We start from the raw sequence: 13,305 nt of genomic DNA, 5'->3' as shown, positions 1-13,305 counted from the left end.
CCCCCCCCCCCCGGGGGCCAAAAAAAGGGGGAAAGGAAAAAAAAAAAAAAAAAAAAAAACCACCAGCGAGAGAAGGAGCCTCCCCCCCCGCCCCGCGCCGCTGCTCGCCCCCGCAGCGCAGGAGCCGGGGCTCGGCGGCGCGGCCGGGGCTCGCCGCGGCTCCCCGGGATGCTGTGACGCCCTGCGGGGCCCACGCGTGTGCGGGGCAGCCCCGCCGCCCGCCCATGAGCCCCGCCGGCTGAGCCACAGCCGGGAGCGCCGGCAGCAGCGGCGGCAGGAGGAGGAGGAGGAGGAGGAGGAAGGTCGGACACCCCTGCGGAGAGCCGCTCGCCGAGGAGGAGGAGGAGGAGGAAGGGGAGCGGCGGGGCCGGCGCCCCCCGGGCCGGTGCGTGGCGGGGGATGTCACGGGCGGCGGTTCCGCGGCGCTGAGCGGGCGCGGAGCGGCGCGGCCCCGGCGGGCGCGGGGGAGGCTCCATCGCCGCCTGCCCCGCTGCGCTCCCGGAGCCGCCGGCCCCACCGGCACCGCGGTCGCTTCCCTCTGCGTCCGGCTATTTCTAAGGGAAAGGAAAAAAAAAAAAAATAAAATTGATCCCCAAAGCCCAGACATCGCTGGCGGAGGAGCCTCCAGAATCGGAGATTTGGCGACTTTTTGCATTTTCCAGCCGTCGTTTCTTTCTGTTATTATTGTAATTTTGTGCGAAAGGAAGTTATGAACAACTGCAAGTCAGGAAGTGGAAATCCACACCGGTTGTGACAAGCTGGGGCTAAAAACTATTTCATTATTTATATAGATGTGTCTATCAACATTCTGCTTTTCATCCAAAGAATAAAGGGAAATACCGGCTAGTCCTATGTTTGATGGTGAATGACAGACTGCATCTGAGCAAAGGAAGGACTAAATATATCAGCTAAGAACACCACCTTTATTTATTGAACTCAAGAGACTTTTTTTTTAACCCAAAGACTGTTTGAGCAAGAGATTTAATGGGTCATTAAAAGGGGAAAAAATTTTAAAGGCCCTTTTGCTTCTGAAGCGCAGCTAACCTCAAAAATAGAAGCAGTACTTGTAAGACAGATACTCGAATTAAGGCTTTACGTGATGAATTTTCTATCCTATGGATATCAGTTTTGAAATTACAAACCAAGGAGATCTGTAATTGATCTAGCACCAGATAATTTCAATGCCTAATATTCCCCAGGATTGCTGGAGTACCCTAGGAGCTGCGTCAGACTGTACTCGGGGTATGCCATGGGCTGTATTCAGAGTATTAGCTGCAAATCCAAAGTTTTCCGGGAGAGCATTTCAGTGATTGAAGTCAAAGCCTCCATTGATCCCATTCCCACCAGCATTGACGAGTCCTCCAGCGTGGTGCTGCGCTACCGGACCCCTCACTTCCGAGCCTCTGCGCAAGTGTTGGTGCCCCCTCTTCCCAAGAAGGAGACCTGGATCGTGGGCTGGATCCAGGCTTGCAGCCACATGGAATTTTACAATCACTACGGGGACCAGGGAATGTAAGTGTTTCCGAGGGTGCGCGGGTGCGTTTGCCTAGCGGGGAGAGGGAGCAGGAGGAGCGTGGCCTGGTTGGGAAATAGTGGATTAAGCCCAAAATTATAATCCATATTTTAAAACCCAGCCCCTCTGAAACTTAACAGGACTTTCCCATGTGTTTAAAATACAGGAGAGCTTGTCCCTGCCCTTTTAAAGCAGTGGGTGTCCTCCTCTTCGAGTGGGGATTTGCCCAAGCCCAAACCAAACCCCGCTTGTTCTGGTAGGAACCCAAAAGCAGCGCTCTTCCACAGCAGCTCTTGGGCTGCACAGGAGATGCTGAAACCCCGGGAGCAGCCCTGCCACGACCTGCTTTGGTAGGTGTTTGACACGAGTGCTTCTCCTGACCTCCAGCTCCTCTTGCCTGCATCCCTCCCCATCCCCAAAGTGCCCACTGAGGAGCCCCAGGGAGAGCCCAGGGCTGACACTTGTGGCACGGAGCCGTCCCTGCTGTGCTCTGCTGCTGCTGCTGCTGCTGCTGCTGCTGCTGCTGCTGCAGTGAGCCGTGGCTGGGAGCTTGGTAGCCCACCAGCTTTGGGAGCACATTTAACGTCACAGGAGGAATCCTGCTTGCTTTGCCCACAGTAGCAGGCAGCCCACGGGAAAGCACAAGCTGGATTTAACCCTTTGGTAGTTAAACCATCTGCATCACCTTGGAGCAGAGTGCGAATTTCACGTTACCCTCCTTCACGGGTGATGTGAAAGGGAATACATGGGTGTATATGGGAGGTGGGAGGAATCCAGGGGCTGTTTGCACACCAGGAATCCTCGTGTTACTGGTCAGACAGTCATAGCGAGACAGGAATGAGTCAAATCAGAATGTCACCTCCCTGCCGAGAAAAGTCATCTCTCCCCAGTCCCCCACCAGCTTGTTCTCCAAACGTTGCAGGCTTTGGCCCACAGCTAAATCAGCCCCAGCACCTGATCCCCAAACGCCTGCACAGAGCAGCAATTCTGCAGCTCACGGTGCTGGGCAGCACAGGTGCAGGCTCCTGGTGCAGCAGAAATGTGTCTGTCCAGGCACGGGGACAGCCCTGAGCGCAGAGCCAGAGCTGGCAGATGGGTCAGCGGCTGGAGCTGCTGATGCTGCCCAGTCTCTGGGCGTGAGGGAGAAAGGACAGGAAGGTCAGGTCTGGGAATCCTCTCCCTGCTCATCCCGAGTGCCCCGAGCCAGGGAGATGCTGGCTCAGCCCCTGAGGGTCAGTCTGGGCAGCTTAAAAATCCCCTGAGTGAGGAGTGCTGAGGGAGGAGGGGGACACGGCGGGCTGGAGAGCAGGACTGACTGCATGCAGCCCCTTCCTGACAGCCTGAACATCTGCACGCACAGCCCGGCCCTGCTTCCCTCCCCTCTGAGCGCCGAGCACACGCCTTCAGCATCTCAGCATCACACGGACGGGCTGCAAGGAGGGAAGGGCACGGCAGGAGCAGCCCGAGGCCACAGCTGCCCCCCTCCTGTCCCCATGTCCCCTCTCTGCTCCAGCAAAAACTTTCCTGAGAGGCGAACTGGCACCTGGCAAACAGCAGCAGTGCAGGCAGGCTGAGCTTGGTTTTAAAAGTATTTACAGCAGGCCCGAAGAAATCTGTAGGCTTTCTTGGCTCCAACAGCATCTTTAGCGAGGACAATTTGTTGCTCAGATGTTCCCGATTGCAGGCCTTTGGGATTTGCATGTGTAATTCTCAGGCTCATTTAGGAATCCTGTCTTTAGCGACCAGCTGCAGAGGGAAAATAGAAAAGTCCACTTTGTATAAATGCAGCTCAGATGCACAGAAATAGAGGACTGGGCACAGAGTGATGCTGCCAGTGCTGCTCTGGGCTGCAAACCTCAGCGTGACCTTTTATTTCCCTGCACCTGAGTTGCCTTGTGTTTAAAACGAGGATTGGTACAGCCTGCCCTTGCTGGAATGTTTTGGGACAAAAAAGAAAAGAAAAAAAAAAAAAAAAGGAGTAGTAGCTGCTGCTGTAAACTGGTAGAATTAAACACTGCAGCTATATTTGAGAGCTTTTAGCTAGAAAATGATGGAAACAAAGATTTTTCCCTAGGAGGTTCACTGACATTTAACTGATACAAAAAAAAAAAAAAAGTTACCCGAACACAAGCAGGAATTGGTCTGTTCCTGCACTCTCTTTCTATAGACTCATTGCCATCTGAAGGCTATAAATAAAGACATTTAGGAGGAAAGGCCTCTTCAATGCCATTGAAACATGGGCTTGGAAGACCTTTACAGAGAGAGAGAGACAGGACACGAACCTGAGAGAAGGGATGGGCCAAGGCTTCAGCTGGTGTAACTGGATGTAATCCCACTGACCTCCACAGAGCTGCATCGACTGATGCCAGCAGAGTCCCAACTTTCCATGGTAGGGAGAGGCCACTGCCACATCCGTGTTTTTAACCCCTGTGGTGACTGCCAAACAAAAACCCCCAAATAATCAAAAATCAGTCATCCAGCCGAAGCACCAATACTTACAGTAGGCTTTGGATTAATTTTTCACTTCTCTGCTGGGAAGTTGTTAGCTGTGCATAAGCTGGCCATTACACTGAGGATGGAAACAGCTGAGAAATACTGGAGCAGATGGAGCTGTGCATAATGCTGCCATAGGGATGGGAGCTACAGAGGGGATAATTTAGACACGCACGTTTAAAGTGGCACTGACAATTTGGGGGATAAATGCAGCACTTTTAAATTTAAAGGGAGAGAATTAGAGCTCAGCTAACACATAATTGCTGGCATTACATTACATGTGAGTCAGTAGATGCTGCAGGGAACATGAAAACCCCCAGCAGGAAGGTGTGGATGTGCTCTCTGACCCCTCTCTGTGCAGGGCAGGGGCAAACTCCTGTGCACCCCAGGGCTGGCATTGCTGTTCCTCCCATGCAGGACTTCACCCTTGTCCTTAGGGAAGGATGCTGCTGTGCAGAGGGAGGCATCAGGATCAGGCCAGAGCTGTGACCTGAGCAGGAGCAGCTGGACCAGGTCCCTGCTGGCATCTCCTGGGCTGGGTGCTGGTTTCTGGTGGAACCTGTGTCAGTGCTGGGCCATGCTGGAATGGCATTATCCAGCCTCCTGCATCTCCATGGAGATGTGCAAGAAGCTGTGCAGATGGAGATATGCAAAAGAGAGAGATAAATAAATTGGAGTTGGAATATGATCAGCCAAGAATCTGGAGAAGTTTTCCTGTGGCTGTTTCTCCCCCTGGAAGACCGAACGGGGCACTTGCATCCTTACATCACCACTTCATCTTCCCAGGCATCTCTCCCTGGTGAGATTAAATCTTCCATGCCCTGCAGCAGGGACATAATGAACTCAAATTGTCAAGAGAATAAACCCCCAGTCCCCAGGAGGGAGGACACAATCAAAAAAACCACAAGGGCATCTTTTCCAAAGAAAGTGAAGGGAGGTCAGTTCACTGTGGGAATTTACTCCTCCAGGGATTCAGAGGAAAAGGCTTTGCTGCCCTGCAATGGCCCCTGGATCTCACCTGTGCTGTGAGCACCCACCTTAGCCCAGTTACATGGGTTGTCCACTTGAGTCTGCTCCTCTAAACCAGCAGAAATTGTTCCCTTTTTCCTAATGCCAGTGCTAGTTTCACTCCCTGACCCAGCCATCAAACACTGCTGCTGGTTCAAGAGATGAGGCAGGAGCACACAGCTGGAGGGTGGGAGGAAGAGGGACCACAGCAGCTGGGGAACAACATCTGAAATTTCCTTCCTGTTCTTCACTCTGACCCTGCCTTGGCTTGCCTGACATGCTGAAAAAGGTGAGAGAGGCACTGCAAAGGAGAATTTAAAATTAAGCAGCTCTGGCTATCAGGTTTTCTTTCTCTCAGTGAGTCCCCAGTGCAGGCCAGTGGTGGAGGGAGGCAGGAGCAGGGATGTGAAATGCCTGAGACAGAGTTTCACTACACCCACACATGGCCCTGGTCCATGCACCAAGCAGGGGCTGCGTCCCACAGGGGCTGCTCTTATTCAGGGAGCTTGGAGAGGAAGGTGTTGGGAAGCAGAAGGTTGTGCAAGTCCATCTGGCCTGTGACTAATTAGGAGCTGGCTTTAAGCAATTAGAGCTGAGGATGCAATAATGCCTGTCTGGAAAGGTTACCTGGATGTTCCACACTGCAGGATGCCCAGGGCTGGAGGCTGCTGGGCTGGGTTTGCTGTCACTGCCCTGGTGGGTGCTGTGGGACTGACATCTGGGAGCTCAGGATGAGCTGGGGGATTCGTTCCGTGTGACAGAAGAGGAAAAAAAGTGTCTGAATGAGAACTGGGAAGCTAAAACCTACATAAAGCTGCTTGGCTGTCAGCAGCAGGGCTCTGCTTGTACCACAAGAAATAGCTCAAAGTTCCTTCTGGTGGCAAGAAGACATTTGTTAAGAGAGGTTTCTTGGCAGCTCCAGGCTCTGGCGATGCCCACATTGGCTCTGAAGGTTTCAGAAGAGGCAGAAACAGGCTTGTCAGTGTTACAAGGCAGAACCTACTGATCTTGGAGCTGATCAGTGAACCCACGAAACCAGATAGCTTGGTTTCTTTTCATGCCTCCTTCCTGCTATTGTCAGCAAAGTGTTTACTGGGCACTTTCTGGTCTCTCCTTGGCTCGACACTACCAGAGAAAGATGCTGATGTAGCCAAAGATCATTCCACAGCATTCTTTCCAAAATCATCCAGTTGTTGGCATATTATTTAACATGGACACGCTCTGCAAGCAGAGGCTGCCAGCCTGGCTGGCACAGAGGCCTTGCTGGAGCATCAGGAAAGGGACAATCACCAGCAGCAGCCACCATGCAGCCTCTGCTCTGCTCCAGTCATGGGATCATCATGAGGCCTCCTTTTTCTGCTTGTTCCAAGCTGTGCAGATGAAGCATGATGATTTTGAAACCCTGGGGTTAACCACACTGGCTAGAATTAGGCACAGCGTGCTCTGTGAAGAAACACAGGCCAGTTTCTCCTTCCCCATTGCTGCCCACGCCTTTCCTCAAGCTGGGTGCCCTCCTGGGCCACCCTGAGCTCTGCTTTGTCCTGGGATGCTGCAGGCTCTGCAGGCACCATCCTGCTCAGGCCCTGACACAGCTCCACCCTTGTGCTCTTGCTTAAATCCTGGGCAAATCCTGAGAATCTCCTGCAATTCCATCCTGACCTGGGGCACTGGGAGTGAAGATGGGGGACAAGAGATCTTAGAGGACCTGCATTTACTGAGCAGAGTCTGCCAGTCCTCCTACCATTCAGCCACCAGCTCTGATCTGAGTAGGCTGGAGCAGCCCAGGAGGTTCTGAGCCTCTGTGGCATCTCAGCTCCTGGTTTGGCACCTCGGCACCTGCAGAGATGCTGTGGCTGCACCACGCCTGTCACCTCAGAGTCAGCCTCTGTCACATCTCAGCCCTGGGTGACAGCCAAGCTGAGTACCAGCCGCTGTCTGAATGGAAAGTAATCCTAAACCAGCAGCTGAAAGGGAGAGAAGAGCCCCCAGATGGGCTTTCGGAGCTGGGCTGTGCAGCAGGGTGGGGTGGGGGCTGCAGAGCACGACCTCCACTCATCCATCAGCGAGGGCTGGGTCACCCAGCACCCCCTGAGCCTTCCCTGAGCCTTCCCTGAGCCTTTCCTGAGCATTCCCTGAGCCTTCCCTGAGCCTTCCCTGAGCATTCCCTGAGCATTCCCTGAGCCTTTCCCGAGCCATCCCCTGCTCAGCTCTGCCTGAAGGGCGCGAGGGGTGGTGAGCCAGGATGACTCCGGTTTGCAGAGCGGAGCATATAAACATCTCTGCAGTGCACAAGGGTCCTGGCAGGACTGCTCAGGGATCTCCTTTTGGCTGCCTTCACTAAAAATTTTCTTCCAGGGAAAGGACTCCCTCTGCCTGCTGGCGATGAGCTCGGGAGGAAGGGATTGCTGCAGCTGCGGTGCCGGAGCTGACAGCAGCCTGTAAATCTGTGCAGGGAGATGTTGTGCTTGCATAACCCCTGGTCCTGCGGCTCAGAGCATCCCTGCATCCCCCGGTCCTGCTGCTCAGAGCATCCCCTGGTCCTGCTGCTCCCGGCATCCTGCAGCCCCCGGGGCACCCCACCTCCTGTCTCACACTTCGTCTCCCGCTGGGGAGGTGTTTGCCAGGACCCCCTGCTCGCATGAAAAAAAGATAAATGAGACCTTTAAATTCCCCGTGGTATCCTCTAGCCACAGCCAGACACAGCTAAGTGCTGAACGATCCAGCGGGCACAAACATGGAGGCACTTCACGGTCATTAACTAATTAACAGTCAAAACAGCCTTGTGAGACAGTCACATCAGCCCTGGCCAGAGCAGCTCATCCCAGAGCTGTGGAGGAGCCAGCCAGGCCGAGCAGTACCCCCAGCCACAGCCTCCTCTGCAATCAAGGGGCTATTTTAAGCTGCAGCACCAGACTTATGAAAGGCTTGGACAGTCACCCTGACCCTGAGGAGCCTCAGGGCGTCCCCTCTGTGTCTCTCCAAGATAAATCATTTCCCAAGTCCCAGCCTGCAGCAGGGAGCCACAAGGCTTGGGGGACTGGAGCGCAGCCAGTCCTATGGCAGGGTCAGGTGCAAACGCCACTGCTGCTGCCACCCAGCCCCTTCTGCCACCTCGATGGCTGGGACATCATCCCTGGGTGATGAGGAGTGCTGATTCATGAGCAGGAGGGAGAAGGTACATGAAGGCACCTCTGCCAGCCTGGTTTTTAAAAGACTGTCCTTAAAACAGCTGCTGTGCACTGAGCAAGTGATCTGTGCTTGTGCCGTCTCAGAGCAAACATCCAACCCTTCTTCTGAGACATTTACAGCAGTTTGCTTCTATTGGCAAATCTAATCTTAAAAATTAAATTGGAAGCTAATGAAAAAACCCGCTCCAAGTTGTGCATCAAGCAGTACAAGGTGACAGGGGACTGTTTTCACTTACATCCCTGCTGGAAACACTGACCTTTCCGTCCCTCTCGCAGGTGAGCGGCGCGGGCAGTTTTACAAGCAGCTCGACCTGGGGCTCTCTGATTACTGTAACACCATCCCCAGCCCAGAGCCTGGAGTGCAGCCCTCCAGCTGGGTCCTTCCAAGGGCTGCAGGAGGGTGGGTTACACTTCCAGCACCAGGCAGACAGCGGGGAGGGACAGTGGCTCATCCAGAGAGAAATTTAGGGGATGAAGGGATTGAGAGCAAGCCTGATGAGATGCTTTTAATGGCAGGGATGAGCTCTTTGAGCAGGATGGCACAAAGGGCACAAATTCCAGTAAAAGCTGGAGAGGGAATGCATCCAGAGCTCTTCCCTCTCCTTTCTAAAATCTGGCATATTTCTAAATGAATGAATGAATGAATTATCCATAATTTGCTATTGATTATGGCAGGTCAAGTTGGGAGCTTCCAGACCTACTGGACGGTAAAATCCAGGCCATCAGTGACTCAGACGGAGTGAACTATCCCTGGTACGGGAACACCACAGAAACCTGCACCATCGTGGGTCCCACCAAGAAGGAGTCCAAGTTCAACATCAGCATGAACGACAACTTCTACCCGAGCGTGACGTGGGCCGTGCCCGTCAGCGACAGCAACGTGGCCAAGCTCACGAGCATCCACCGGGATCAGAGCTTCACCACCTGGCTGGTGGCAACCAACACGGCCACCAACGAGATGGTGACCTTGCAGACTATCAAATGGCGCATGAGGCTGGGCATCGAGGTGAACCCCAGCAGGCCCCTGGGGCAGCGTGCCAAGCTGCAGGAGCCCTCTGCTCAAGAGCAGCCCCAGGTCCTCAGCAAGAATGAGCCAATACCACCCAGTGCCCTTGTCAAACCCAATGCCAATGATGCTCAGGTACTCATGTGGAGGCCAAAGGACGGACCACCGCTCGTGGTGATACCCCCAAAACATCGATAATGCACGCCTGGCGTCCCGGCACCGAAAGGGAGAAAACGAAACCCGAAGCAAAACAATCACTTAGGTATTAGGATACACACGTATAATCTGAGCAAAATCAAAATGCACTTTTTATTCATTCAACAAATGCAACCATTCTACCTTCTCCCATTGGGACGGATTTCACTGTGCTAAAGCTAAAGAGGAGACCTTGGACTGGGTCTGTCTCATCACTGGATTCCTAAGGGAAGAAACTAACACTGATGTCTACCCTATAGCTCTTTTTTTTTTTTCTTCCCTACTTTAGTTCCCGTTTGAACTTCAGCCTCATTAGCTTGTCCAGAACTGCCCAGAACAATAAGAACATTTTATTTGGGATTTTAAGAATTTTTTTTTTCTTTTTGGTTGAGAATGAAACAGGTTCCTGGAGCAAAAAGTTGACTATTTAAGATAAGGTATTTTTTTTTAAGCTGTAAGGTTCTGAGTTGCAAATCCAAGTCATGCGGCCTTATGTAGACTTTGCTTTGCATTGCCAAACTTTTGCCTTAAAGCTATGTTTGAAAAAAAAAAACAAAACAAAAACCAACAAAAACACCACCAGGCAGAATGTCCTTTCTACAGAATTCTGGAGAAAAAGTTTTGGAACAAGGAATAGATTGTCAGCGTGGCATGGGCTGATGGATAAAAAGGGCATGAAATTGGAAGAAGCAAGAAAATCTTCCTCTTTTTAAAACCTGGAACAAGGAAGCACGGAAATAATCTCAGTTTCAAAGCAATGCAAATAACAACCCTGCTGTCAGATGGCTCTCAAGGGGGAGCTCCCAGGCCACCTCCCTGCTTTGCAGGAGGGCTTGGAAGCTCCTCGTGCTGCTCACCCCTGGTGATCTCGGCCTCCCGTCAGCAGTTCAACAGGGAATAACCTCACAGCTGGAATGGTGGCCCTGGGAGTCAACACCAGTCAAGGGGGGGATGTCCCAGTGGGTTTGTCTTTAGGACACACAGATGTTTTCCCAGCCAGCCCACAGCCTCACCTTCTCCTGGATAAGAGCTCGTGTGCCTGCTGCTGTCGGGTGAAGCTCTGTGGCCCCGTTTGCTGTGAATTCTCAGTGGCGGGGCTGTACAAAGAGCAGGGTGTTCAAGGGATCTTCTGAAGTCACGGGAGACACACAGCTGTCAGAGAGGGCAGATCTTACCCACCCAGTCTGCCCAGCAAGATCTGTAGTTCAGGAGCAGCCACTAAAAATAACAGGGACCCACTCCTGGCAAACACAGCAACAGCTGAGGAAAACTCTTCCTTCTGTGGTAACTCTTCCTTCTGTGGTAATGAATCACATTGAGATTCATAGATCATTTTCTTCCCAATGACCTCATGATCTACCTGACTGTCAGGAACGAGGTACAGGCAGGGCCATGACACTGTCCCTGTCTGTCCTGGCACAAACATCCACTGTAGCAAAGGGTAACGCATGAGAAGGGGCAGGCAGGGCAGCACCTGAGCCCTGGGTGTGGATCCTCAGTGAGGAAGGAGCATTTGGAGGAGGAGGTGAAACCTGTGGGTTTTAATAAGGACCAGATGGCTGCTGAGATAACCAGATGCTCCTCTGCAGAGGAGGATGAGGCAGAAGAGCCTTTTGAATGGGAGGGACGGGTTTGAAGGCAGAGGAAGTTCTGTGGTAGAGGTGGCATCTGGAGGCCAGGGCACAGGGTGGGGAGTGGAGGATCTGCCCTGCTCCAGCACATGGCCCGAGGCAAATCACTTCCCTCTGCAGCTCCTTCCCCAGAAAATATTTCTTCCTCCTATTAACAACTTGCCTCAAGAGCTGGGACTAAGGAGAGTTCTGCATGCCAGCTACAAGCCTGGCCCTGCTGAGCTGGTCTGAACAGGTCTCACAACCCCACACACACTGCTCAAAAGGCTCTCCCCTCGGAGAGGCACCAATTAGCTGCTATTCCTATCCCCATCTTCCACACAGGACGTTACCAGCAAGAAATTCTCCTTCCTCACTTCTGCACAGCCACACCACCTCCTTTGGCAACAGGTTGAGCACCAACCCCTGCCTGGGGAATGCACGCCCAGAAGTTGTGTCCCCCACCAAGACAGCCTCAAACCAGCAAACAAGGATCCTGGGGCTCTGCAGCCATTCCCCTGCCTCCAGGGGAGCCCACCCTCCTCATCCACTGGCTTTCAGAGATGCTCGGCCACGGAGCTGCTCCTTTCCATGGGCAGAGCTCCCAGGTGGGACGTCCGGCTTGCAAGCGACTGGACTGGATCAAACCCAAACCCACAAGCCAAAGGGTGCCTAAATCTCGGCTTTGGGACTATAAAGGATGAAGCTAGGGAGACTTGGACTTGCACAGTCACTCTCTGTATTAAACTCCGTTTTCTTACCTGGATTCAGATCCAACTATAGCTCCACTGGCACAGCCCTTTGGGACTTGTCTGTATTTTCTCCGAGGCAATACATGCAGAAGAGGACAAACTGTGAGCTGTGGGTGAATAGCTGATCATGCTCTCATGTATCTTGGCTGCTGCTGAGTCCCATGGGTGGGAGCAGAAGGGGGATTTGTGTCTGGTATTCACTTTGTCTCCAGGTGCTGAGTACTTAGAGTTCTCACTGATGTCAGCCTGGGTCGAAGGAATTGGACCCAGTTGTCTTAATTAGCTGCACAAAGAAATTCCAAGGAAAGATTTCTTCTCAGTCACCAAAAACCACATTCAGGGAACACCTACGTCCTTTTCCACTTAGCTTTGTGTTGGACTTAGTCTCCCAGTGCATTAAGTAAATCTGGTTCCTCCTATTCCTATTCCCTCTACCTGGTGGACTGGATACATCCATGCAATTTGATAGTAACCTCCTGGCTAATTTGTCCTGTTGCACTGAACGGACCCAGCTAAGCAGTAAATACAAAATTCAAATTTCACGTTGGGGTCGGCTTTGCATGGACTTCTCCCTTCCCAAAGAATGCCTTTATCCCGTGCCTAGGTCAAAACGTGCCCCTTCACCTCCATCTGCATCACCAGACACGGCAGAGAGAGTGATGCTGCCTCTTTGGAGATTTCGTGCGTTGTGATTAAAAGTGATGTTTTTCCAATGCTGCTTCATTACAAAACTGATGGGGACAGGTTGTCTACAACAGGAAGGATGGCTGGAAGTAACAGGGGCTCTAAGACACCGCTGTTGCTAAGGCTGGTTAATATCCACGTGGTTAGAACAGGGATTGATTGACAGGGTTCCAGTGGGGACTTAAATGTCTGGGGACCCAGGGCAGAGTGGCACATGAGCAGAGGTGAGTCAAGCTCCTTCTCTGGCAGCTTTTTGCAGAACCAGGAATACACAAAGGACACACTGGGAAGGTGTTGGGGCACCGGCACGGGATACACGGATGAACGTGAGCGTGTCTGTGCCTCACCCTTCCCATCAGTGATGCTCTCAGCTCTTTATAGACCCAAACCCCCACAGGGGCTCAGAGTGCAGCCTGGCCATCCTGTCACAGCCCCATCGTGGTCCAGGGTGGGCAGCAGCCCTGGCCCAGACCCTCACCTGCACCAGGGGCTCTGAGCCCAAGGTGCCGAGTGGGTCGCGGACCTCGTGGTTCTCCTTCCCTACCCTTGACACCGAGATGAGCGTGGGAGGAGAGGGGCAGCCCCTCGGGGAGGCAGTACAGACCCTCAGCAGCCTTGGGGAGGGGTAGAGACCTGTCGAGCCGGTGCCAGGCTGGGTCCATCCCGGGGGGAAGGCGAGGCACCGCCGTCCCTCCTGCCCTGGCTCCCGGCGCAGCAATAAGAATCGTCCTTGGTCTTGCAGAGATACTGTGAAAACAAAACCAAGATGTACCGAGTCTGGACACTTACAGAGATGTAAAATACAAAACCCTGCTTTTATAACAGACAGAGAAATAAAGTGAAATTTTCAAATGTG

At 52.8% G+C, this 13,305-nt stretch overlaps 1 protein-coding gene across 1 annotated transcript; it reads left to right on the top strand.

The window, feature by feature from the left end:
* The first annotated feature begins 48 nt into the window (after positions 1-48).
* On the top strand, positions 49-13,305 carry FAM78A (family with sequence similarity 78 member A). The gene is made up of 2 exons (XM_041475010.1): positions 49-1,512; positions 8,878-13,305. Exons 1-2 carry the CDS (start codon positions 1,250-1,252, stop codon positions 9,404-9,406), a joined length of 792 nt encoding a protein of 263 aa, XP_041330944.1. The 5' UTR covers positions 49-1,249; the 3' UTR covers positions 9,407-13,305.

The sequence above is a fragment of the Pyrgilauda ruficollis genome, unplaced genomic scaffold, assembly GCF_017590135.1.
Source record: "Pyrgilauda ruficollis isolate IOZ18807 unplaced genomic scaffold, ASM1759013v1 scaffold34, whole genome shotgun sequence".
NCBI lineage: Eukaryota > Metazoa > Chordata > Aves > Passeriformes > Passeridae > Pyrgilauda > Pyrgilauda ruficollis.
Note: the sequence above shows the minus strand (reverse complement) of the source record. Positions and strands in the feature narration are given on the sequence as shown.

Bases quoted from the DNA above. Each gene is read 5' to 3' on its own strand.
- FAM78A (XM_041475010.1), top strand. From the start codon at position 1,250: ATGGGCTGTATTCAGAGTATTAGCTGCAAATCCAAAGTTTTCCGGGAG. The intron at 1,513-8,877 runs GTAAGTGTTTCC...TGATTATGGCAG, and splicing joins CACTACGGGGACCAGGGAAT to GTCAAGTTGGGAGCTTCCAG.